The 27,563-nt window shown below is 43.2% G+C and overlaps 2 protein-coding genes across 2 annotated transcripts in view; one reads left to right on the forward strand and one right to left on the reverse strand.

Annotated features, from left to right (window-relative positions):
* Positions 1 to 19,333, reverse strand: part of T265_11706 (hypothetical protein) — a gene marked incomplete at both ends in the record, with an annotated part of 35,869 nt that extends 16,536 nt beyond the window's left edge. Inside the window, 7 exons of the mRNA XM_009178427.1 lie at positions 273 to 832; positions 2,221 to 2,358; positions 5,596 to 5,691; positions 6,727 to 6,801; positions 15,677 to 15,748; positions 15,871 to 15,987; positions 19,089 to 19,333. Coding sequence (XP_009176691.1) covers positions 273 to 832; positions 2,221 to 2,358; positions 5,596 to 5,691; positions 6,727 to 6,801; positions 15,677 to 15,748; positions 15,871 to 15,987; positions 19,089 to 19,148 — 1,118 coding nt within the window. The remainder of the gene's footprint in view (positions 1 to 272; positions 833 to 2,220; positions 2,359 to 5,595; positions 5,692 to 6,726; positions 6,802 to 15,676; positions 15,749 to 15,870; positions 15,988 to 19,088) is intronic.
* T265_15501 (hypothetical protein) overlaps positions 1 to 27,563 on the forward strand; it is a gene marked incomplete at both ends in the record, with an annotated part of 124,016 nt that overhangs the window by 3,428 nt on the left and 93,025 nt on the right. Inside the window, 3 exons of the mRNA XM_009178428.1 lie at positions 9,496 to 9,666; positions 24,518 to 24,636; positions 26,999 to 27,287. Of these exons, the coding sequence (XP_009176692.1) occupies positions 9,496 to 9,666; positions 24,518 to 24,636; positions 26,999 to 27,287 (579 nt within the window). The remainder of the gene's footprint in view (positions 1 to 9,495; positions 9,667 to 24,517; positions 24,637 to 26,998; positions 27,288 to 27,563) is intronic.

A 27,563-nucleotide genomic window follows, 5' to 3' on the forward strand; every position in this document is an offset into this window, starting at 1 on the left:
ACTTCTGCACCAGAAACGGTGAACTCAGGTAGCACATATGATCCGCGTTATTTTATCCTCTTGGTTCTAGAGGTTTCTGGGAGAAATTTCAGTGAAAATAAGCCCCTGTAGCCTATTTTTGATATCGATGGGTCTCATTTGTTGAATGTGGTGCTCCATGCGAATAAGAGATTGGTTTGCTTCGCGATCAGCTTTGCCACAGCAGTTTTTAGATACGCTTACTCTCCAACCCTTTTATTGTCGATTTACCCAGTAACAGCATAAGTACTTACCTGGCGGCTGTCACCGTTGAGTCCGTATCGGGTGTCGTTATCCATACACAAACAGCAGGCACCAGAGCTTCCACCGTGTTATTAATGCCGCGAATGCGCCAGAATGGGCTGACAGTGAGTGCGCTTCCGTTTGTACCCGACTGCAGACTAGGAGTATCTAACATTTGATATCTATGAAAGTATGGGAATGGACCGTCTTGAACATCAAGAATTTCAATTGTTTCTGTCGAGTTTTCTAGGGAGTTTGGTCCTCCTTCATGTTTGTGGTCTTCCCGTACTTCTCCTCCAGCTTCTTCTTCGCTGTTGATGGTCCTCTGTAGATCGGATGAGCAAGATGAGACCTGAAGGTTTTGTACGCTGGGTTGTTCTACATTACTCATAATCACAACACGGTCACCAGTGAGAAAACTGAATTCGCCCACGTCATAGTCACACAGCATCACACCTTCGACTTCTGTCAGCAGAGGTTGACTGCGCATATAAATTGGCACAATCGTATGTGCTTGGGCTGCTAGACTCTCTGCCTCGCGCGCATAATATTCAAATTCATCCAAGGATTTCTAAAAATAGGAAAAAACATGGGTGGGGCGGATGATGCCTTTCTGATATGATTTCGTCCGACCCAAACATATGTAAAGGAAGTGATAAAATAGATAAGACTGTAGTGGTTGGAATGAAACACAGATGTCAAAACTCAACTTATGAATGGTTTGCGAATAACGGCGGATATGGGATTCGCGTGGTCCCGACACCTAGCTGGCTGATTATATAAACGTCACAAAAACGAATCAATTGCACTTCAGATGAAGAATGCTAATTGCTTCTGTGGTTATCACAAACTTCAGTATGGTGGACTTTAATTAAAATTAGTGGTACTTCGCAAATAAGTATTCGAGTTATCGCACACTCTTAGGTACCCCATGTCCAACAAATGAACTAAAATTGAACTGGTAATGATATCGTGGAACTTTCTGGGAGCAATTTGGGTGGTATTAAGACATTTGCCTGGGCAGTTTTTCCGCTGCAGAAAAAAACTGTGGACACCGTCACGGAAGGCGTATATATTTATTGCAACACTCGAAAGCACTTATTTACCTCGTTTACATAACCCTCATGGCTCCGATGAAATTTGTGTTCGAAATGTCCATGTAGACAAGAAGTTCGATTGGGCCAATAGACGCGACACCACTAGGACTGATGAAATCAACGCTTCGTTCGTCAAATAACTTGCATGAATGTTCTTCTGCACGCAGAAATTATCCATACAAGTACTTGTCTCACTGCCTAGCTTGAGTCAGCACGCGCTCATTCATAACTCAGTAGGAAATATGCCAGGCCTTCAAAGGCTACTCTATCTGATGCGAGTAGTTAGAATGGAGAATAAAAACATTGAGGCCGCGGATGGGATTAAGCTTCAAAAGGATTTTTCGCTATCCAAGACGTTTTCCGAAAGAAAGGACAACTGTGTGAACTGGTGCGGAGTGGTGCATGCATTCGTTTGTGAAAGCTGGTTGGCATTCCAGCCACACATGGGTAATTGCTGCAGAGCAGACTTCAGCACCCAGCCTTTCCCACAACCCTCATTTATACTGAGCACAACAGTGGTGTTACTGTGACGCATGATGCAAGCTTCCTTGTTCGTTTGGCGATCACTTTAAATTAGCCAAAATCACAAAAAATCAGTTTTATGGATCTATAATATCCCAAACTATAGAGTTGCTGACGTGACCTTGTTTTTACCAGTATATTATACATGCCGTGGATAAGCAGAAATCTAAAGGAAATTTGTTGGGTACAAGGATAGAACTAGTCGGTGCTCAGTGCTTTTGAGGTTGTTCAAAAGGATTGCTTGGGACATATAGCAACACTCTGTAGTCAACTTTTCAAGGAGGACTGCAAACGATTGCTAAACAATGGAATTGTGGAAAAAGGAGTGTAAGGTACCCACCTTGAGAATATTTTTCAATCTAGAGGCCTCACTGGGAACTCCATCACAATGTTCCCAGTTTTGCATACGAAATACGTTGTACACCTCTTCACGGGTCTGTTGAATTTTAACGTTCAACTGCTTCGTTCGATAGTAGAACTGGGAATGAAAGGAAAAAATAGTTGAAATGGGGTGAACCTGTGTTTGAATGTAACGTTAGGTAACGCAAAGTATTTGGTTAACCAGATGGTCATCCGATTTATTTTGATTAGATCGCTTCCGGAGCTCACTGGGCGGCTACAGATAAAATGCCCATTTGCTTTCCAGCTGCCTAGGCGAAATAACTGGGTTGTAGCAGTCAAGTAAGCACAGTATATGCCAAACATTTCACGACTCATAGAGAGTCGGTAGGATGGACTACCTTAGGTACCACGTTACATGTATCAGGCTAACAATCGGGTTGCTTCCGGTCCGTATCGGCAGCTAAAATGACCTTAAACTTTCGGTGAACTCGCCTTGACTATTATCAAACGTGGAGCGTCGGATTAAAATGATGAATCCGACACCAACTGGTATTCGTGACATATTTGCGATACAGCGAGAAATTAACGCGTCCACGAAACGATCACCTCGCAGCACTTTTCCCTTAACTATCTCAGGAGCTTATGTTTGGACTCATTCCAAGTTGAAAAACAACGGCAATGCAGTCACTGATAGGCCATATCAATCTGTTCAGTTACTCATGTAATCCCTTCGGAGCTCAGAAATCAAAGTGACGTCCACAATCCGACTTATCCCTTTTTAATTTAGCTGTCCAGTAGCGTCGCCCTAATCGATTCTATTTTAGAAACTAGCTCAAAATTGTATGCTTGTCGGTAAAACAAGTAAGTTTTTCCCTAGAAGATGAGCTTGTGGAAAACAACCTGTGCCAATAATAAGGGGAAATTTATATTGCATGCCAATCGCCTGATAAAAAATCTGCTTTTTTCAATATTCTTCAACCAAATATGCAGTCCTGAAGATGCCTCAAATTTCATTTGGGCAGACTATTGGTTGGCCAAGCCCAGGTGACCACGCGGGTTCAGTGTTCACTGAACGGGGTGGAAATAGAACTCGGACATTGGCGAATCTCCTCGGTCTTTCCGTAATACTCAAAATGAGAAGAAAATCTTCTAGGTAACTGAGACACTTTACATGCACCAACAATAATGTTAATCACGTGACATAATTATTTATGTTTCCCTGTTCCGCAGATTAATTCATTGCCCTTCCAGTGACTGCTCAAGTTTCAGTGTTGAACTATTTTATTTTATACAAATCCTACTCTATATTAACTGTTTTCATGACTCGATTCATTCAAATTCACTTCTGGGTTTGTTGTTGAACATTACCAATCCCTTGCTTTGAGATCACAGATATTGGCGCTGTTTTCCTCAAGCTGTTTCGACTTCAGGTTATAACGTGGATGAGATTGGTGTCAAATCTATTCGACATCCCTACTTCTCTCAGTCTGAAATTTCGTCACCTAAGAGATTAAGGATTTGTACAACGCGAAAGCAGAATACTATGTGGCTCTAGAGTACATGACCTTCGTATTAGTACCGGAATACTGGAAACCCCGGTGCACTTCCCGTTAGTTGATCCGGTGCCTTTGGATCTGTTCGACGAGCCTGGCAATCGGCCCGTCGTTAATAATCGTCGTACGCACTGATGATATACACTCGAGTGGCGATAAATGTTTGCCAGCCAGTTGCATTGTCCAGGAATGACCAACAGCCATCTGGTCAACTATCAGTAACCTGACCATCACTTATCGGCCCAAATAAACAACGATTCAGTAGAATATACTGACAAACCATTTCGGGTTCATCTCTTCACCAGTCTAGAGAGAAGGCTGATTAATCGTAAAAGGCCTATTGTAGCATGGACTGTTTATATCACGAAACAGCTCGGTGTGCTTGGAGAACGCTTCACGGCCCTAGCCACTAATTCGATTGTACAATTAGATGGATGACGGATGCGCGACGAATGTATCTGTGGTTGGCGCGAAGCTAACTCGTACCCCTTGTGGCAGCTCGCACGAAAAAGACACTAGAAGTAGAAAAGTCATCTGATCAGTTTAAGGATGCGACACGGAACCCCTTAGCTTGAACAAGCAAACTAATGAATTAATGCCCACTGCGTACGTATTTAAATAATTGACGAAACATTCCAATCGGACGATCTATAGTTTCAAGTGTTCCAATTGAGTGATCGCGCACATCTAGATGTCCATATGGCCGACAGGACACGAAATTTAGCTCAAAACTACAGGCGCTTGTGGACAGCACGAGTCAACACAGATATGTAAATTACAAGGTAGTTATTGTATTCTACACTACTAAGCTTATGCGTAACGGGGGCAACATGAGATTATCCAGTTTTTGATAAGGCATTTAGAGCGAACGTTGTTGGAAGTAATCAGGACTAAAATTCGTTGACCAAAATCTAACGAATTCTCGATTTGCTTCATCGAATTATGGAAGGATCAGTCTAGTGCAGTCTATTGAATATAGCAAATTGTGTAGAGCCTTTCGTCATATCTGTCACCGCCATCAGTTCCTGCATAAGCTTTTGTGATTTCATCGAGTTACTGTCTGGTGGGGTACAGGTACAAGTCGAGTTTATGTGATTTTTAGTTTCACGTTATGAATTAATGAATGTCCAGCTTTCACTACGTCGGTTTTGCGTGCCAGACATAACAATTCAATCCAAAACACAGGAAACAGGAACATGAGTGAAACTATTTCCAGCAAGCGAGGTGGAAAAAACACACTTTCGCTACAGGTGCTGACCAAAGCTCTTTCAGATCCCATAAAATAGTTATTCCAGGTGAATAATTAACACGTCCCCTGGAGGGACGTTCTTATTAGAACTTGTGCTTAGAAGTGTTTCGTCATGATTTGGGGTGTGTGCTTTTAATACATTTTACTGTATTTTCCTTTTCTGCAGGTTTAAATCATGAACCCACTTTACTGTCCATAATGTACATGTCTGCGCGAGACATTAGGCAGACAATTCTATTTGGAAGACATCTGGAAATCTGTCGTGGCTTGTCCAGCAGATGACTGTTTTCAAACAGAGCACATGGTTAGTGAGGTGCAGGGGCCATTGTTGACCGTGCCTACTAACTTTTTGGGCCGGGGGTTTTTGGAAGTGGGTCCCAGTATATTTTCTTGAAGCACACATCAAAAACATCGGTTTTGGTAGCAAATTTTATACAGACCGGGGCCAGTAATGACTATGCTGATCGGTGTGGGAATCACTCGAGATTAGTTAAAAAGCTTTTGGGCCTATCACCTTATAACCTGGATAATTGATTTTGTTTTTCAGTTCTGGAAATGCACAACGACTTACCCGATGATAATCGGCCGCATGTTTTAGGTGAACATTCGCTATTCCTGCATACTTTTGTATGTTATCCCAGTTGATGTCGACTTCTTCACACATATCCTGTTCAGTATAGGAGAATCGAAATGGAAACCCTTTTAGTGCACAATAGAGGAGAGTAAATTGTGAAGTGAAAGAGGAGGAATAACGCAGGCAGGCAGGCAGGCAGGCAGGCAGGCAGGCAGGCAGGCAGGCAGGCAGGCAGGCAGGCAGGCAGGCAGGCAGGCAGGCAGGCAGGCAGGCAGGCAGGCAGGCAGGCAGGCAGGCAGGCAGGCAGGCAGGCAGGCAGGCAGGCAGGCAGGCAGGCAGGCAGGCAGGCAGGCAGGCAGGCAGGCAGGCAGGCAGGCAGGCAGGCAGGCAGGCAGGCAGGCAGGCAGGCAGGCAGGCAGGCAGGCAGGCAGGCAGGCAGGCAGGCAGGCAGGCAGGCAGGCAGGCAGGCAGGCAGGCAGGCAGGCAGGCAGGCAGGCAGGCAGGCAGGCAGGCAGGCAGGCAGGCAGGCAGGCAGGCAGGCAGGCAGGCAGGCAGGCAGGCAGGCAGGCAGGCAGGCAGGCAGGCAGGCAGGCAGGCAGGCAGGCAGGCAGGCAGGCAGGCAGGCAGGCAGGCAGGCAGGCAGGCAGGCAGGCAGGCAGGCAGGCAGGCAGGCAGGCAGGCAGGCAGGCAGGCAGGCAGGCAGGCAGGCAGGCAGGCAGGCAGGCAGGCAGGCAGGCAGGCAGGCAGGCAGGCAGGCAGGCAAGCGGGCAGGCAGGCAGGCAGGCAGGCAAGCAGGCAGGCAGGCATGCAGGCAGGCATGCAGGCAGGCAGGCAGGCAGGCAGGCAGGCAGGCAGGCAGGCCGGCAGGGAGGAAGGAAGGAAGGAAGGAAGGAAAGAAAGAAAGAAAGAAAGAAGCACAGTTTGTCGGAGCACTTATCAGAAAAAGGGCAATCACAAGCAATATTAGTAATAAAAGTTTAATTCCACATCTAAGAAAAATAGTTTATCCATGGCTCATTTGACAATTCGCGGGCAGTCTTTAGTTACGACGCAACTTAGCTTTAAATGCCAAAATGGGATGACCATAGATCGTCGCGAATAAAAGAAATGCTCTTTGAATATACTTACATGAACCGAATATTCTGCTTCCATGCCCTTCATAGACAGCTCAAAAGCTCGGTTTGCTGTGATGGCGGAAATGTTCTGTAACAGAATAGGCAAGTACTCATTAAGTGTTTCTGCGGAGGATGGTAATCCTATGCCATAAACTTTGCGGCAAACTGTCACGTGTCCAAAAAAATCGATGCGCCTCTCTCTGCTCTAAGCGTAAAGCTGAATGTTGGGTGTGCTTATGCTTGCAGTTGCAGCTGCATTTTGTCCTGCTGTAAATAGAAAGTGAAAAATAGATAATCTTGCAGCTGTGAACCCTTTTCGGTACCTATCTCTCATGTCACTGGAAGTGTGTGAGAGGACTGAAATACTGCGAACTTTCCGAAGCCTAAGCGGAAGCAGTCGAGAAGTAGAGTCGGGTTTGAATCATGGACCTTCCGGTCGGTAAGTGCGCGTCCTAACCACTGATCTATGTTGAACTCAGTATAAAACGATGGCAACAATATTTCCAATAACTGAAGACTGCCGGTGAAGATGTGCATCATACGAAAATCAGCTGAGCTTGTTTATATTTGCTGAGTTCCATGGGTGATTTAATCTCTCTCGACAACCTGGCAACATGCCCTCAAATGTATTACAATCCAAACAGTATGGTTCTAGCAGCTTGTTTCGTGTGCTTTAATTCTAATCTAGGTAGAGGGACCATTCATTGTTCATTTATGGTCGGAGTCATCCGTATTAACAACAGTCAGTTCAGTCAGATGTCTCGCATCGCGAACCACCAGGATCTTCCAAAGTTGTAGTCTTGGATTTCGCGCTACCGCGCGTAGTCACCCCAACCCTCAGAAGTACATTTCATATACCATAACCTTTTTTGAACGCATCAGCAACGCTTATCCCACGAAACATGAGGGAGAGTTGAACGCCATCCTCTTACTGGGAAATCCACTCGAAGTGTCAAAGTAATACAGCCGGTTTAGACACACGTCACACTTTCATTCAACGATGGTTGCTAGAGCTAATTTCGTGAAATAAGATTGTAAACTGGAGACTCATTTTGCATTGCCAGCAAACGTATCCACAATCATGAGTGATCAAATGTCCTGACTCTGAGTTTCTGGTCACTGCCCTAGTCAATATCGCATGTTGTACAGAAGTTTGGAGTCTCTTTGACTTTTGATCACTCGTAATAACTACTTGAATTCTGGCTGGTGAAAGAGAGTGGAATGATCATTCGGTCACCTTGGGATTATATAAAGCTGGTTCTGCGTATTGTTCCACATCGTTTTACTCTGCATAGTTGGTTGATATCGCAATGTTACTCCTTTACTGGGTTGGAACAACGAAATAATTGTGGTCATTATGGTAGGCTTCGCTGAAATCGTGCTTAGGCCTTCTGAAAACAACGTTGTAGTGTTCAGAGCGTTCTAGATTGAATTCAGCCTTTTGGCTCTGGGTAGCTTGTGGATTAGGAAGTTTTCATGGTAGCTGAAAATGTCATAATAACTAACACCAGTATAAAAAGTGTTTTCATTTTCCCGAATTCGTGCTCGTAAGAAACAGAGGACTGTGTTTTTAAATACCGCCAGAAATGATTTACTAAATAGGACCTCGTCGGTGGAGGCACAAATGGACATTTAGTTCTATCACTGTCCATATATCGGATGCCTCAATGTGGTATGGTAGTGGTGTGTCGCCCTCAGAGCTTTAATTTCGATTGTAAATCTCGGCATCAGAAACGTTACGAGGCACATTATGAGATTGAAAAACATCATTCTTTGAAACGTTAAGGTACTCTCCATTATTCTATGAGGCTGTGTGAACAAGTATTCTTGAGACGATGCCCTTTTTCAATTGATTTCGTCTGTAAAAACTTGGAGCCCACAGTTGGAAAGCACAACACTGTCTTGTTACCAACACAATAGCTTATTAACATAGTAATGATGGGATAATAATACAATATAATATCAAGTTTTGGATACCAAATAATAGTCTGAGTTTAATTTTTTTTCACAAACGACTTGTTCAAATTCATTCCATTTTACATTAACACAACAAGAATGATCCCTGGGCTACTTGGAAACATTTTTTCTTTGTCCGTTCATTGAACCAGAGAGCAACAATACACACAGATAGGTTCCAATTTTTTCTTTAAATGAGGCTGAATGAGCAAAATACGAACTCTTCTCAAGAGAGAAAATGATGAGCAGGCTTTGGATCATCCATCCACGAAGCGAACACATCAGGGCAAACCGGGTGAGATCTGCCTGTTTGGCGGAGTGATTTTGTTTTGTGCATCTCTAAGTGGATAAAACTTAACAACCAATAATAAGATTTGTTACAGTTACAGCTTTAGTCTCAAAAACTCAGTCACACGAGGTCTATCTGCCCTGTTCGAGCGAATAAGGTACATCAGGGATGTTGGGCATTTCTTTAAAATTTCCAGGCTGTTGATTATAGAACTAGCTGGTCTGTAAGTGCAGGGAAATTGAGTCGAGTGCTATACTTGTTCGACTAGCTGTTGACCTAGCCAGGCGATCCAGCTGCCAGTGAACTATCAACTTTTGTTCGAGAAACCAATGAATAAGTGGTCCTGACACTGTCGGCAAATTATATGTAGCTCAGGAGGAAGAATAATTCATACGTATCTTGAACCATCACTCCCACAGCATCCAGTCTAAACAAGACCAAGTTCTGCGAAACTGTGATTGAAGGATAAGCGATGCCATATCCTAGCTGAGTGTGAGTTAACCATAACTACTACCAGCAGGTTTCTTGACTCCGTAGTTTACACTCAAGAACAAGGTCTAGCAGTGGGATCTCCAATGTTACCGGTTTTGGCAAACATATTTATGGAAGAATTCGAAAAGAAAGCTCTAGGTGGAATTCCATACCTGCTCACGGTATTCTGGCGTCATGTGGATGATACGTTCGTCGTGATGAAACGAGGAAAGATTAGTGAGTTTTATAACTATCTGAATGGACTGCTTCCGCACCTCAAACTTAGTATGGAGCTAGAGTCAACCTCGAGTACACTGGTCCTTTTAGACTGCATGATACATAAGGTCGGGTGGGGGGAATTAAGACTACAGTGAGCGAGAAGCCAACCGACGCTGGGGCAGTTTTGAATTACTCGAGTGCTCATCCGAAGTCGATGTTCGCCAGCATTGCCTCATCAATGTTTAGGCGTGCAAGAGCCCTGTTGATCGAAATGCGGCCCAAATTGAAGTGAAGGACAAACTTCGGGGTAGTGTACATCCAGCTAGACTGGTTAGGCGTCAGTTACGAAGGGTGCTGGTACCGGTGAACGGAAGAAAGCATTCGCTGCGAAGTTATTTATTCGGAAATGCCAACTGACCGGTTACAGACCATTGAACAGGGAAGCAAAACTCTAATCTGCATCTTAGTTACAAAAACTGGACACAGATCTTCTCCCGAACGAGTCTTCCTAGAGATTCGTTGCCTCCACTCATTCGTCGGTCAAATCCAAGCAAATGTTACAAAGTGGCCCCACGAATTCCGCAACGAATTCCAGGGAAACACCTTGCGCTCTGCACTGGTGCAGTTGAACGATAGCCCCCCGGCGAACAGAACCAAAAACTGTGTCTACGGAATTAAATGTAACGACTGCACTAAGGTCTACATAGGACAGACGGCCAGGGAACTTCACATCAGAATCGGAGAGCATAGGAGGAAAATAAACAGGCCGTCGAGAAACACGGTTGAATGTTCCGCAGTTGCGGATCATGCACTGGACACAGGACACATAATGGATTTAGAAAATGTTGAAGTTTTTAGGTGAAGACCACGGACCACGTCGCAGAGACTGATAACCGAGGCGGTAGAAATTGCCAAGCATCCCAGTGTTAACAGAATAGAAGGGGTGGAACTGGTAAGCGTATGGTGAACGGTCTTGGATCAGTTGAGCTAACTCATGTTGGTGTGAGATTATCAGAAGCAGTCATCATTACCCCTCCCCCAACTAAATAGTCGTAGCACTCACAATCTCACAAGACCATCGAAATCTACTAGTGACAACCACGGTTAATCATCATTTGAAGCACATTGAAGTGGATGGTTGGGAAGTAAACCGATCGGAAATAATTTGAAACTCCCCTAACCCATCAGTGTAAGATTTTGGCAACCACACTAACCAACAAGAGCCGCTAATTGACACTCAGAACTGATCTAGTGCACTAATATGTAGAGGTTTTACTGATTGGTTCTCCGTCTGCCTTATAATCTGGTCAAGTTGGTGACCTGTTCACTTGGCCTGATGAACCTTTTGCGTCAAAAGCGAAACGTTGCCAAGTAAAAAAACTACAGATTGTTTATCAAGCCATTCTCCCAGATCTCCCTATACTATCTAGTGGATTTGTCAGAATATTCAGCGATCCCTTAGAAGTATCTGGCAATTAATGGCTAGCATGAAAATGCAAATCATATCTCATCTGTTCCATAAAAACACAGTCCATTAGTCTCAGTGAGACCCCTTGTGTAGGGGTTTCTTGAAATTTGGTGGTATCATCACTTAACTGTATGATTACGTTTCGAGCCGGTGGATTACTAATTGTCAGATCTTCCGAGAACGTGTGACATTTCGTAGAGAACTGCCCTGGAATGTAACGGCATCTGAATTTAAAACAATGTTTTGTATATTAGTGCTAGATTTGCGCTACTGGCTTTGTCATTACGAGTGAGTTGCGGTTAGTTGAATACAGGAATGGTATTTGGGAACATTCTGAAGCGAATAGTTAGTTCTAGGGTTGTGGTAAGCAGCTTATCGATTTTATAGCCCAATCCATCTTGACAACCAAGGATTGTTGCACAATCAAACTATCGGCCCACAAATTCTTGGTACATAGTTAAACTATGAAGAGATTTACAAAAATTGCTAGCGAGGAATGCAGAACGAGACCCTCTGAACGTGACAGGCATCAAATGCTGATGTGATACTAACAAATTTGAGTTGACTGACGCTGTTGTGTTTCAGATACCGACTGTCTAAGCACACCGGCTTATTCAAAATAGATAAGCTTCACTCTTTTTTGAAAGTGCCCTGAATAGCACTTGTTCTGAGTCAAATGGTTTGATATAATTAGGCACCTTCATCTATCAAATTGTACGTCGCAGTTAGTTTCATAAGGCTAACTACTTGGACCGCAAATTTCTCCAGAACTTGCTATCTGTCAGACTTGTTCCATACATAACACGTTTGATTCCCCCCGATATGTTCTTCTAAGGCTTTCGATCATAATGAATTCTGCCATTTTTCTGACACACCTGGTGGAGTATGGACAACTTATCACACTAACGACAACTCAGCTACAATCTCAGCTCATCAGATCGGTATATTCCAGAGGTTCCACATTACTCAGAGTCGAATCCGGTTTATTTCAACTTCCAAGTTGCGTTCAAATCGTCCAAAATGAGTTCCTTTTCACCTAGAGTAGAGTTCTTTGGGGTTTTGCGAGTTTATTCCCGTTGAATTTCGAACCCGAATTCGTTCATTACTAATGCATATCTTCCTTCAAATGGGGGGTTTTACTTCTGAGGATCCTGATGGAGTCTACAACACCAATCAGTCAGCTTTGGATCAGGAACAACACAGTGTACATTGGAAGAACTGCTGTGGCCTTAGTTCAATCCTTATTCGAGTAATCAACAACTATACTGAGGCCAATTCCATGTGGTTATGTCCAAAATATGTTCTCGACGTATAACGACAACACTTTCAACATAATCGTGAGAAACAACTCGAACAATTACTCATTAACAAGAGATATGCTCAATTTTGGCTTCTTGCATGTACCAAGACAACTCTCGCGAGATCAGTGATTATTTTTAATTGCATTCTTTTTAAAGTACTTTTGTCGAAATGCACCAATTAATGTAGTACAATCTGAAAAGTGTTCGTTAAAAAAACCTATGTGCCGCCACATATGTACCAATGAGCATATCTTCGTTTCGCTGGTTTGGTAAATAATACATCGCGCCTTTCAATTTTTCTCTGCTATCATCAGAATTCATTTTATAACGTTCCGCGAACGGTAGTTGGCTGATTGTACATTGTTAAACATTTTCCAGGTCGTACTGTTAGCCATTACACAATTTGCATTGGGTTTTCGCGCATCATAGGAATGAGCCAAGATGCGCTAACTGAGCAAGAAGAGAACGAATGTCACCTCTTGTCTAAGAATTTATACATGTTCGCAGAAATAACCATCCGTACCGACATTGGTTTTCCACCTTTTTATATCTAGAAATCTTCACTTCTTACGAAGGTACTCTTTGTAAGGTATAGTATAATTACACTGCGCAAAACACCCGTCATACAAAGTTGACAACCAAAGTACCAGAACCAATAGATAAGGTGGTAAGATTTGCCACACAAGGTTGCCACAAAACGGCCTTGCTGTCGCTATATACACTCTGGGGTGGCTAAATCTGCGGACCTTTATCGAATTCACATTCCTATGACTAACAGCCCAAGTTGCTTTTGTTTCAGTCCGATCGGCTAGTTCACTCACTTCGAAGTTCTCTAGTACTCTAGTTCGGCAAACTGTCGAACCCCACCACCCAACCGCGTACTGATGATGTCTCTCAGTTTGGTGACGAAACGTTTGCAAGTTAACAGTTCAACGGTCAAATGACCAATACATCTAAGTTTCAATTCCCATATTAGATGCTCGGCTCTGCACCTGGCATCCATTAACTAAGTAAAAACGTTTAGTGACCCAAACACTGTTGACGGGGTAAAGTTACTTCGGATGCCGCTCACACGTACAGGTGTATAGAGAAGAATCTTTCATACATTCCTCTGTCAAAATGTCAACTTAAAAGAATGCGAATTCACACTTGCTGAAATTATTTGTCGAAGCGTTTTTCACATTCATGTTAGATTATCAAATGAGCTATTGAATACCGCTCGCCCAATCAACCGCCTGGCTTTCCAAATTCTCATGGTTCCTCACCATTATTCTTAATAACCTTATTTTGGTAACAAAACAAAGACTACCTAATTGTTCGACCTGGTGAGCTGTTAACCACATATCGTTGTGCACTTTTCGACTGACGCGTACTGTGTGCCTGTAATGGCTAGGGATCAACGAGTAAACGCTAAAGTCCTTGTCAACCTGTAGCTCTTCCAATCTAGACCTTACTTTTAGAATAACTGATTGATTAATGGAACAGTAAACTTCAACTAGGAACAACGCATAATAAGAAATTGACGGAAGAACAAGATCACGCGGGACATTTTACGTGCAAACTGGAATGTGACAGACTTTAACAATAAGTGATTCTAGATAAAATGAATGAGTGGGTCAATATAGGTCGATTTATGCACGCATAAAAACATGGGTAAATTTTGCGCCACTTTTTGCAATTCGCTCTGAAAAATTGATCCTAACATTCCACTTGGTCAAACTCCTGAGTTATTGAAGTAGTGGTGGAATCCGTCAGTGTGAACTAGTAAGAGTTTATCAGAACCTATATTCACAAAATCTAGCCTGTATCCCAGCGCGTTGCGTCAAGTGCTAGCAATCCAATGTTTTTTTCGAAACCAACTGATCTCAGTCACCTGGTTATCACATATCTTCTAACTAGACACAGGGCAACTTAACAAGTGGGGATAAGCGGAAGACGCAAGGTGATTTCCTGAGCTTTAAGAAAATTAAACCCTGCGGTGAAGTGCAAAATTAAAACTTGGGCGGCATGGTCACTAGAAATGAGAGTATGGTACTCGGTCTAATGTTCATCCAACCACTTATGTTGGCCAGTTGATGGCTCAACTTTTATCGGCAAGACGTAGTAAGTAGACAGGATGCTTTTGCTGTAATGGACCGACGTAAATGAAGTACTTCCATGATGTTGAATGTGATGCTGTGAGGACAGCTCATAGACAGAGAGAAGTAGGCAGACATAGGCAGAGAAGTAGACGGTAATTCATGGATTCATGGAGGAGTAAGTAAGCAATCGACTTCAGAACATTTGTAGGCCTTATTACCAGTGGAAGGGCTGGCGCTAATAAGGAGATCACTACCAACAATGAATGCAGGCACTCTTTTCGTAAGTGAAAAAAATAATATTTTTGAGGAGAACCTCACATGAGGTCTCATTTCGTTATAGCGGTAAGCTCTAATATTTTCCTCTGGCATCTCAACCACGCTGGAAAGTCTCTTCTATTCACAAAACAGACAGACGTAATTGAATGGTCATGGACAAAACGTAATTCACTTCTGGCATCGCCTTGGCGATTTTTACTTACTGCGTCAACAGTCTCACTGTCAAGAACCATGTCAACAAGCCGAACAGAGGAGAGCCAGTTGTTTGTTTCAATCAGCCAGAGCGTAGTTATGGGACGCTTCGAGTTCTGAGTGTGACTTTAGATGCATACGGTGACCGCTGCAACTGGCCGCGGTGAGCGACAAAAATGTACAGACACCTACGAAATATACATCGAGGTACTTTAGCGATTCCGTCAGAACTCAGTAACTGAGGAATATCACATGTTCGAATACGGAGCGAATGTGGCCGCCAATCTATTCCAGTCGTGTTAAGGTCAGCCTCTGCGACGGACGGTTCGCGTGCCCGTGTTAGGAGCTTCTGGTGATAAATGTGGTATTCTGGCTGTGAAAAAAATTTCCAGTTGAAATTATGGTGCACATAGCCTTGTATGATTCTGATAGCGTAACGGGTGAATAAAGCACTTCGAGATGGGGCTGGCGTAAATTTGACCAAAATAGACGTTACCACCGTTAGGACTATCAAGCGTACCACTCGGTGAACGAGATCTATGAAGACACCGAGCAGTCTACCCACAAGCAACCAAACTACTTGGGGGATTCATCAGTTGATCAACATCAAAGAGACTCACTCCACTGTTTAACGTACTTTTAGGCTTGTGAACAGTATTCGTTATGAGGATTTTAAGCAATCAGGATATTCTCGCATTCAAACAACCTACCGAATAAAGCTTTTCCATGTCCGTTATATCCATCAGGTATTCCAGAGCGGCCTGGTTTTCAAGCACATTTTCCTGTTAGCCCAATGTTATTGTATTTATGGTCACTGTAAAAACTTACATCAATGTTCCGTAGATCATTCAAGATATGTAGACTCTGAAGAGTGGCATATGGTGACTGAGAGGATGTATCTTACCTGAGGTAGGATATTACGACTGATCCATGCTGTTCGGTCTCTCGCATATTCCTGCTGTTGGAATTCGTACTCAAGGGCTTTTTGTGTTGTTCGAAATTGTGGTTCTTCAGCAATCGCCTGAAAGATAAATTGTGAAAGTGGATGGCAGTCAGAAAGCTATCGGCTTCCTCTCTCAAAATGATGAATCTCGCTGAACAACCCGTAGGTCTTGTTTAATAAGGTGCAGACAACCGAGATTTCTTTCCGTAATAGAACCCAGTCTATGTCGAAAAGCCACGAAGCGCTGTTTGGCTGATATCTCATTGTTTTGAATCACCAGTAGTGCGCATCTCACGAATATGTAAGGTGATTCAAACCTGCCACCTCCCGGCTAGTAGCTGAAGACTAAAGCGTCCGGTGATGAGTGACTAGTCAGCTGTGTGATCGCGATGAAAAAACCCAGGGGGCGAAAGTAGGTTTCGTTATTTAGGGAGGTATAATGTAAACTGTTGTCCATCTTATAAACGTATTGGGAGCAGGATGACTAGTGATGCAACTCTAACTAACAGGACCTATCCTGACAGTGGGCTTCGAATTTTTATCCATTGGCAACTGGATTAAACCGAACTGCATCGGAACCAACAGAGTCATCACAAATCGCATTGCCTTGGAACTACAGTTTCTCGGTGTACCTAAATAAAAAATGATAGTATCAATCGCTCATTTGTTGCGCCATTTGGGTGGCCAGTTGGCATGCTAAGTGAAAGAAGCACAAGGGATAAGGTACTGCCAAATGTTCTAAGCCTAGATTGGAGCAGTCGATAGGCCGGAGTTGCCTTCGAACCATGGGCCTTCCGGTCAATAAGTGCGTGCCTTAACCACTGAGCTACCGCGAGCACTCTCACTGTACTTATTCCATTCCATTCCCTACCACCAATGATTATCTTTCTATCTGAATCATTGTTCGTTTCATTCCACTGCTTTTTACCGTTAAGCTCAGATAGATTTCGTGTCATTATTTTAAGCTATCTAGGGCGTCAAGCCCCTTCACAAGTATCTTTCAGCGGGACCATTAATGTGACACGTGCAAAGAGGAACCAGGTGAAAAGATGGGGGAACAGGTGACCCGACTGCATGTGCTGATGCACCAGATGATCGCAAATTTGAGAATGTTATTTAAGTTTGCATCTGTTCCAGTCTGCTGGACTTTGTCAGTGAGTGAAAATGTAGCGGAATGTTTGACCGAAAAGTGGGTCAACCGAAATTTTCTTCCTTCAGTCTTTGCAATTTGGGACTGCGATAGTGTTTGCCATTCCATAAGCTTGTTTGTTCTCTACAGCGTTTTTCGGCGCAGTTTGTATGCAAGTAGCACAGTCATCTTCCCTATTTTGTTGAGGAGGTACCTCCAACAAACTCGTCAAAATGTTTGTCTCAATGCTTACCATAGGGAAAAACTGATGTTTATAAACGATTACAAGTTATATTAAGCTGGTCTAATTTTACTGGAAACGCATCTCACCTTAAATTTCACTGAGTTTTCCCACTTTCTGAGGAAGAAATAATCCTTTTTAGTCCTCAAATTTGACCAAATTGGAAATCAGCTACTTCCCAGTTGTAGTCAAAACGATCTGATTCATCATTTTAATTGAGAAAAAGGGTTAATCTGATCTTATCCAAGTGTAACAACGTGGAGTGTCATCCTACTCAAGTACACCTCCGAAATGTTTGTCTAGTCCCAGGAAACTGCTCCAAGGTTGCTGCGAAAGCGAGTCTGTATCATGCATCTGATATATGATAACTTAACGACTGCTTGTTGCATGCAAATGAGTCAGAAAATTAAGAACACTATGCCTCAGTTACCTCAGTTTTATTGATAAGGTCACCCAAGCACTGCCATCCTTAGGAATTGGCTAAGTCTTAAAAGTGTGGATGCAAGCTCCTTTTCGCGACATTAATATCGGTCCAGTCAAGTTGACTGGCCCAGTGCCTAGAAACAACCCAAATATAGGTCGGAAGGCATTTGAACCGAAATACCACGCACGCATGACTTGCTAGCAGCCCAATTGAAAAAGTCGTGTGCTGCCAGGGGTGTGATCATCAGGGGGATACTTAGGAGAATACTGACTTTTAATACCTAAAACAAATTCATTATTTGAATTAGTTGAGCTTACTTCAATCATCCATTACCTAAGGAACATTAATCTATTAATATGAGCTTGCCAAATGTTCTGAACTATCGTAGCATTCTCAATAGATCGGGCAAAGTTATCACATAATGTCATCGAGTATGCCGAAATAAATACCACGGTCATATGGGTGGCATCCTTTCCAATAAATATGCACTGAGATACCCTCAACTGTCACCAACTAAATCGTGAGACGGCTTTGGTGCAGCACATCCAATCGAAGAATAGCCTAAAGGAGTTATTCAGTTGAGACTAAGTTGAATCTCCCGGCAAAGGCAAATCAGTGTGCAACCGAGTATATTTCGTTACTGGATGGTTTTATTTTGCCCAACTTGGTATGGAAAAAGTATTGACTAGCAAAGCAACTGGACGCTTGTTCCGTCCTTATATCCCAATAGAATTAAACTAAAACTTCCGTTCATGGAACTCGTGCAGGCCGAAAAATTTGACAGTCTTTATAAGGTATATTCAGTTGAATTATAGCGTGAACAAGAGTTTCGTTCCAGTCTCATATTTGATCAAAGTAATTTGCCAATAGTTGTAGTACAATATTCTCATTTAAAAGCTTAGTGGATAGAAACAAATTCGACGAATCTAGCAAACAAATGAAAAAATCAACCGGCTGAGTTCAAGAATACAGCAAGTCAGTTGATTCACACAACCAGGATCGCTACTAAGTCCTTTCGAGAGGTAGGACGGACCAGTCACGATTCCGAAGTGTCAAAATGCTCGTTTGTTTAGACGTAACCGAGGCTTGTCCAGTGTATTATGGTAGAACCCTGGTAATATATCATGTCAGATGACAGGAGTGCAGTTTTTGGCGCCGCCAAATATATGGCACATACACGAATATGGGATATATGCATGGTGAGGAATATTAAAAGTGACAACATGATCCATTGCTCCCCTACTTTGGAGCGTACTGATATACATTATTGTGTCGGGAGGGACTACTATACATGGAATGCATGAATTGCATACGAATTCAACAGTATCCCCTAGGAAATTAGCCCATAATTAGGGCGAACGGGTTCAAGGAAAACGATGACTCACCCTTATGGGTAGTAAATACTGATCAAGGTCAGTTCGTCCGACTACCGAGACGGAGACCATGTTGTTGATTTGTCTGCCGTCTTTTTGTTCTCAATGGAAACGACTTTTTCTTGGTTTTCTGACCAATGTGAATGAAAGGTTTGACGAAGTTTTCGTAAGTTGGACGGGAGTTGGGAGCTTCCTGATGGATACAAGTCCGACTAACCCGAATGACTGGAAGTGGGAATGCTTTCTATCAAAGTCGGTGGTTGCTCGAAGTAATTTCAACTTATGGAGCCTCGTATTTTATATGAATTGCCCGATGGTGACAAGCACACAGCAGTGCATGCATGCTCTGTAGCCTAAGCGGTAACAGATGCTACAACACAGCATAAGCATCTATGTCAGCATGTGTTGCACAACCTCTATTCGTGCTATCGATTAGTTCATGTGCGTTTGCTTCACTTATCGATTATGGGAAGCAGATACACACTGAGTAGTCTGAATTAAAGCCCGTTGGGTCTTTCAGAAGAAAATTTTCACCATGTTAACAAGCCAACTAGCAAATGAGTTGATTAGACACGTCAGAATCTAGTCCTAGTCACGATGCTGCGTTTCTCCATAGTATCAGATGAAAGGCCCGGCTACAGTCGAATTCCAACGTGCATACAGTGTAGGCTGTTTTGAATTGGTAATGTGACGACGAGCGAAAGGATAAGCACTGCATCAGTGGGTCATAGTAAGTTTTATGAGGGTGTTAATGGCTTGCCTTCTGCTACAATCGTCGTCTAATTAGTGTGCTCATAGGTGCTTTTGCCGAGGGTTTAATAACCATTATCTGATATAAAGCGTATTGGTGAGACCTAATGGAATAGATTTGCGTGTCAGATCTGGTTCAAATGTAAGCACAGTAGAAAAATGCTTAGGAAGAGTTATAAGGATCTCACAAATATCAATAAGGTGTCATCGATTTTGATAAAACCTCTTTATTGACCAAATTGAATAACTAATTCTCTGCTACAGGGGGCGTCAACTTTTCTGATTACCAAAAATACGTACACAAATAATGGGCTTCCCTGTAGTAATTCAAATAGACAACGTTCATTGGTGTAATGACTCCTTTGACAATCACCTTTTATCGTCCGTCCACGTTGTTTCACTTTGGTAGCCTGGGTATCCTTGAAGAGAAACCTCATTTAACCTGAAAGATTAACCTAGTTCGTAATGGCAGAGTATTACTTTTGGCGGAATGGGGCTGACTGAATGGAACCTTCATGCATTTGAAGTCAGAACAAAGCAAATAACTGCCCGATTTGTGAGGTGCATCTGTAGACATGGAGTTCTGGCTTCCAATTCTCCTTACGAATTAGCAAAAATCATGAACTGTAGAAATAGAGTTTTCAAACAGTAAGTCTTCAGTTTCGCAGTATAGTTTTAACGGATGGGAGTTCGTTACTGGACGGTTGTGGGTGAGGGTGCATATACCACCTGATCAGTTTCTCAATTTGAAGCATCACCCCTGAGCCCGCCATAGCGTCCCACACCCTAGGTGATGGGCCTGAAGTGGCTTATGTGTTTAGGTCAATTCTGTGGCATGCTGGGTGGAAATCTGATATCATTTGCTGTACTCAACGCGCGCTTGTACGCCTTAATCACAGGGTTGCCGTGAGTGTAGCTCGCTCTGGCCGTTAGTTAGCAACCGGTGAGATGGGCTGTCATTTTGTCTATTTGGTTAAGTTGATGAATGATCCTCATGGTATGTGAATAAAACACATTTTTCATCTCAGCCAGCCCGAAATATTGATTTTCAGCCAATCCAGCCTTCAACAATTGGAGTTTGAATTTTTGAAAAGGGAAAACTAACATCTTGAAGACATCAGAAATTGTTTCAAAGTATCGAATGTGAAATGCAGAGTGCATCCGCAAAAAGCTCCAGTCTACTGATGCCGGGTTGCCATTTGTCCAGAATGACAAAAAGCAGTTGTGCATTGGCAGCAGCAGAAGAGGCGCCTCAAGTGAAAGTATAGATGAAACTAACATTAATTTTATGGATGCAACCAACGTTACGATTCCACACCTTGGAATAATTCTCACGAATTTATCCATCAAGTTGTTGTAACGAGATGGCAAAGAAGTCTTGTTTTGTGTGCATGGTTCTCAGGCAACCTACTGCGTGATATAAAGATTTCAAGTCATTCTACACGGAAATCGAATGTCTATCACTCCCAACACATCTACAGTACGAAGCTATTGAGAACTAAAAGCGAAGTCTCAGGCCACCAAGCCGCCATTGACTCAGACGACCCTTCCGTATAGATGACCTTAAGAAAAGATCACTGCTTAGGAAAGAGAACCTCTGACTTTTAATTTCGTCTGGAGCTCTGAAGAGACCGCTGCTTAGCTAGGAACGGTTTTCGGAATGGATTTCCTTAGCGTTGCTTTTAGTAGGGAACAAAAATTTGATGACCTCTTGTTTGGCAGTGTACTAAGCGCATGTATCACCGCATGTTGCCTATTATAACCTGCAGTTTAGACACAGATATATTCTCTTATGAGTAATTTTAGCGGATGCACAGTCACGTGTGTGCTTTGGCAGTGGAGCACAGTCAAGACCAAGAACCGGCTTCACCGGGTGTTCTGCTCAATCCAATCTTGTCTGTGATTACCGAGTGCATTGACACTGCGTCTACATTGTTACGTTCGTGTGACTGGCTCGAACTAATCAGCGTTATTGGAGAACCGGCTGCAAGTACACAGAAGCGCAGCAACAAAATATTTTGGCTAGCAGCACTCGAGACCAGCTTTATCACCACGTCTACCTGATGTTGGAATTGTATGGGTGCCAGAACTCTCTTACCGCATCCAAATCTCACATCGAGTCACGCAATTAATAGCGTATACCAACAACTTACGATATTATGGATTCGGTAGACTGTCTAACTATTCAACAAATCTAGGCCAGTGTGCCAGAACATATTCACTGCCCTCGAAACACCAGAGAAAATGATATAAATCACCTCACCGTCTCCTCATTTGTGTGGAGATTCAAATCAGGAAGAAGCTCACACTAAAAATCTGGGAATCAATAAGTTTTGCTTGGTTTTACCGACTGCTTAGACGTCTGATGGATGTTGAATGGTCTGACGGTTCATATAGCTGATCACCGATCTGCGCATTGTGCTGCGAAGCCCATCGAGGCTTAAAAGCCAAGAAGTGCTGGATAGCTGTTCCATCCCTATCGGGAATCACTAGCAGTGCGCATCTCACGGAACCCCAAGGAGGCTCTAATCTGCGACTTCCCTGCTAGTAGTCTTAACACTTAGCCGTCTGGCAACGAATGACTGATCAACATTGTGTTTAACGCAAATTTGAACAGGATATGTTGCTACTCATTCTTCGTTCACGGAATGCCCATCGCTTGCTCACTGTTTGAATGGTTCCTCCAGTGGCGACTTTTCAGATGGAAGTTCCACTCATCATGTGGCTTGTTGTTCGTTGAGTTATTAACAGATAGCTTGTGGATGGAAATATGGCTTTTCAGATTGCGATTTAATCACACTGCTGATTAGCCGCTTGTCAGTGCACGGTTAAGTGTACAGCCAACTACCCGTGTAACGGTGATACTACTGGTCGAGAGGCACGCGAGTAGTATGTGTTGTTCGTAGAATTTCGCTTTGCGTCGATTGAAAAATGGAATTCTGTTGCGGAATTCGCGGGGCAACTTTGTAACATTTGCTTTTATTTGACCGACGAATGATTGGAGGCAATGAATCTCCAGGAAGACTCGTTCGGGAGAAGATCTGTGTCCAGGTTTTGTAACTAAGATGCAGATTAGAGTTTTGCTTCCTTGTTCAATGGTCTGCAACCGGTCAGTTGGCATTTCCGAATAAATAACTCCGCAGCGAAGGCCTTCTTCCTTTCACCTGGACGTCGCACCTTCAATACTACCTGGAGCTTTGTGAGATGCGCACCGTTGATGATTCTCAGTGAGGACAGTAAGAGTGCTCTAATTCTACGGAAAGGACAAAATCTGCGTTTAAACTTCCAGATTTACTCACACCATCAACAGTGTATTTTGAGTTTACTGGGGAGTTTGTAGTAGAGATGAGGTTAGATTCCGAAAAGTTAAACCTTGTAGCGCGTGGTTTATTCTATCACTGCTCAATTAATGGGTTCAAATGATGGTGCAATACTTCTTGTGGCTGAAATTTTAAGGGGTATAATCCACCTTCAAGCGAGGTACATGTAGTATTACTGATATGACATCTATTGTCCAAAGGCACTTTTCCTTCTTTGTGGGAAAGTGTTTCCACTATAAATTAAGGGTACTTGAGGTCACTCAGGTGAACTTAATGACTTGGAACGTTTCACAGCATGGTAAACCTGTAAACATCTGTGTGGTCTTTAGTTTGTCCGCTGAAGTGAACAATTTGATTGCAAACATTTCGTCACCAATCGAGTTGTCAGCAGCGCGTTGCTAGAGGGCAGAGTGGATCGTAGCGGTTTGTCAGTGGTTGTGAGCTGAGTAGTGGTACGCGTGTGTTGAGTTACGTAATGCTAGCCGGTGTTGACCTTCGATGGCGATTGGTTATATGGATGGGTGGTTCTGCTGGCTGCCCTGTTATATCTTTCTTGAGACTCATCAGGTAGTTGCAGTCCCCGAGTTTTCATTAACCCAATTTTCTACTTGAACTCAACTTGTACGAGGTTCGCGAAATACAATCATTTGTCGTTGGCTTGGCTGGGCAATTTGATTGCAAACGTTTCATCACTAATCGAGGTGACATCATCAGTGCGTTATTGTGGGGCGTAGTAGTGCGTAGCGGCGGGTCACACTACGCACTACTACGCTCCACAATAACGCACTGATGATGTCACCTTGCTTTTGCTTGCAATCAAACTCCCCAGCTCAGTGAACAAGCCAACGACCACCATCTACGCTACCTGAGCTACCGACATTTACCTCTATAGAAAAACAATCATGTGTACACCAGTTTCAATTCAACGTGGGGCTCAACTAAATCGCAGTTGAATCTCTCATTTATGATATGTGATTTTGTGCAGCGTATTCACTGAGGAATGCCATGAACGAGAGATTTGGTTAGGATCGAACTAACCCGTTAAGAACAAATTAGTAAGCAAACGAGTGCACAATATCACTGTTTTGCGATGGTCCAGTGCGCGCGAAATGAATTCATCTCGAAAATGGTTTGTTCTCAATTCAGCGTTGAATTATGGATATCACACAGTCAGTTAGATTTGCCCTATGGCAGACCTACATTAGGAGACACATGAACCATTTGTTAGAGTCGTCCAGAAGCCACAATAAAATACCATAATGGGGCTTGCTTTTTCGAGATTCCTGACTGAAATGTTTGAACAACACAGATCAATATTGCAGTTGCACAGGGGGCAGCCTGGTAATTTTTAGACGAGATTTTATTCTATAGATTGGGTCAACTATGCTGAAAAGCCGAGAAGTGCTGTACAGATGTTTCATACTTATCGAGAATCACCAGCAGTCCGCATCTCACCAAACTCTAGGGAGGGCCAAACGCGTGACCCCTCGGTTAGTGGTCTGAACACATCAGTTAGGCGACGAGTTGCTGGTCAACATCGTGATTAAGCCAACTTGGGTGGTGTTGAAAGATTCCAATAGAATGATTTTCACACTCATGCAGATAAAGTTTCCAGATAAATAGTCCGCTACTGAGGTAGAAACTGCTATTCCGATCGCTCCCTCTATTTCGGTACCTATGTGGTAGTCATATGGCACTGTCGTCTTAGCCGTTTCGGCTTCTCTGGGAGCAAAATGCTTGAAATGAAGATGGAACACAAACCTGCGGTTGTGATATGCACTGATGTTTACAGGCTCAGGAGTCTTCTCTAATCACGGAGTGAATCGGGAACTGATGCAACCATTCCTAGCCGTGACGAAGACTAAGCTTATGTGGACAAATTAGGGAATACAACCAACCCCCTTACACCCTTCTCCCTCATGCTGACCGACGCTCTCTTTCTTGGTAACAGAATGGTCATTATATCGTTATTATTGCTGCGTATGTGTGGTTTCAGCGGGAGCAAGTAAATTTTAATGTCTTTCATCTGTCAACTCGTTCAGCCGATACTACGAATCGGACGCGTTCCACCAGACGATCATTAGAGGAAGAACCACCAACGATTTGCTGTAGGTCATTTCGGTCACTTGTTTGACAGCAGAACATAGTCTGGGTTCGCAATGACATTTCTGCAGTCCATGGGTTTCAAAAGCCATACTCATTTTAGGCACCTTTCCCGATTAGAGCTATCGGAATGAAATAGAATAAGCAGTTTCGTGATCATGAAGTAGAAGTTAAAATACCACTTGATGCAGGCGTCTTGGTGACAGGCACAATAAAAGATGAACGTATCACACTCAGACGACTACTATTTTTGGTGAGATATTGGATGAATATGTGGTTGATAGTTAATCAGAAACAGTGGCCTTGCTACAGTTAAATTAGTCGAGAAGTGCTGTACAGTTTTTCCATCCTTATTGGGGGCTATCGCAGTGCGAACCTTACGAAACTCCAGAGAGTTTCCAACGCGCGGCCTCAAGGCTTGTGGTCCGAACCTCCCTGGAGTTTCGTGAGATATGCACCAGGGATTATTTACGACAGGAATGAAACATCTGTACAGTGCTTCTCTGCTTTCCAGGCACAGATTAGCTTCACTGGAAAGACGAAATCTCTGTTGACTATTGGCAGACCTCTTGACACGACCATCAGTAATTCAAATGCGAAATGCACCTCTGAACATTTACCGCAGCTGGGCTGTTGTCTATAAGGCCTCAACACTTGAACCTGACCCAGTTGCTAGCCCAGCATATGGGGAACAAAGCTGAGATTAGCTGAGCTCAGTGTGATATGAACTCATGGGGTAAATTCTATTCAGGATTTACACTTAAGAGACCTTATTACACCAACACCTTTAAAATAAGGTTTTGTGGGACGTGGCGCATCCAAACCGACGATGAACTTTTTTGACGGCTCACTAGTGTTGCGTTTGAGTCCACTGTTATGAAAAAAATCTGCGGTTAGCTAATGGGCTGCTTATAATGGTTAGTTGCCCGCGGTATGCAATGGTCCTCTTTAGATTGACCCTCCCAATTAGGGCTTCTCTCTCAAAAGTGACCGTTTCATTTCAGCCTACTTGGTTTGATGGACAATGTGCTAAAGCCACAAAAGGAGCAAAATATTTTGTTCACTTCTGATCTAACTGCTCTCTAACATAGACCAACTTTATGTTAGAAACTAGGGAGATTAAACACAACCTACCATAGTAATTTACTTCTTCTGAAATATAGTGAGTCAGTATGTTGAAACACGAAATTTGTGACTATTGTTTACCTCTACGACAACCCTCAACACCAGCTTTTGGTTCTGACAGCAACACTTCCTATGTCAACTAGTTATCTCATGGCTTTGTGTAACACCTAATCAAGAGATATTGCATAAATGATGAGGTCGATGGCGGTAGGTTTAGTTTTCTGGTGAATGCTAAGAACCTTTTGGAGCGTTGTGGGTTCATTCGCTCAATGAAAGTCAAGTGTGCTATTCACCTGAATGGCTCAGGTCCATGGACGATCCCATATTCTGTCGCCTAGGTAGGCAAAATCGATCATATGGATGACCTGAGCCTACAGAAGTATAATTGTCGACAGATTAGACCGTCTCTTTGAAACACCGGCACCCAATACATGGACACATGAAGTCCGAAGTTCAAGCAATTTTCCTTTTGTTTGTTTACGTTCGACTAAAAGAAGTTGCCAACTTGTCCAACATTGGATGATCACGGAACCTAGGTTTACTACTTTATTTATTTATTTACTTATTTATTTATTTATTTATTTATTTATTTATTTATTTATTTATTTTCCTCCAAACAACCAGTTCAAGGTCAGTTCATCATCGTCGGACTACCTCACCTATCTGAAGCTGGCACTTTCGCCAGCATTTTGGCTGAGTTTTCCAGTCATCCTGATCACTGCCAACCTTCCAGTACTAATTTGGCGCGCCAAGTCAGATGGCTGGTGGCAATCTCACATGAGTGCTGGTAAAAAAAGGACAAAGCGTGTAAGAAATTCCATTCTGAGTACAGTGTTGAATGAATCTCCGAAGAGTGACCCAGATCCACCAAACCACCTAAACAAGGAAGGTCATAGAGCAGCGAAAAATGAGCGTGAGTTGAAATAGCGAATATACACTCATTTGCAAACTAATTTGGTTTTCCGTGAACCCAGCTGAATCTCTCGTTTATGATGTTCTCAGGCAACTGAATGTGCTGCACCAGGCTGCCTCATGTTTCGTCGCTACAATATTCGAGATATCGCGATGCATATATATTTTTGTACTGCACCACTCATAAGGTTGCTGAAAACTCCTCGATAGCGCACGACTGGTTTCGTCCTTCTTGGGGCTCACCAGGTAGGCGCCGTCCCCGAGTTTCCGTCAACCT

The sequence above is a fragment of the Opisthorchis viverrini genome, assembly GCF_000715545.1.
Source record: "Opisthorchis viverrini unplaced genomic scaffold opera_v5_549, whole genome shotgun sequence".
Classification (NCBI taxonomy): domain Eukaryota; kingdom Metazoa; phylum Platyhelminthes; class Trematoda; order Opisthorchiida; family Opisthorchiidae; genus Opisthorchis; species Opisthorchis viverrini.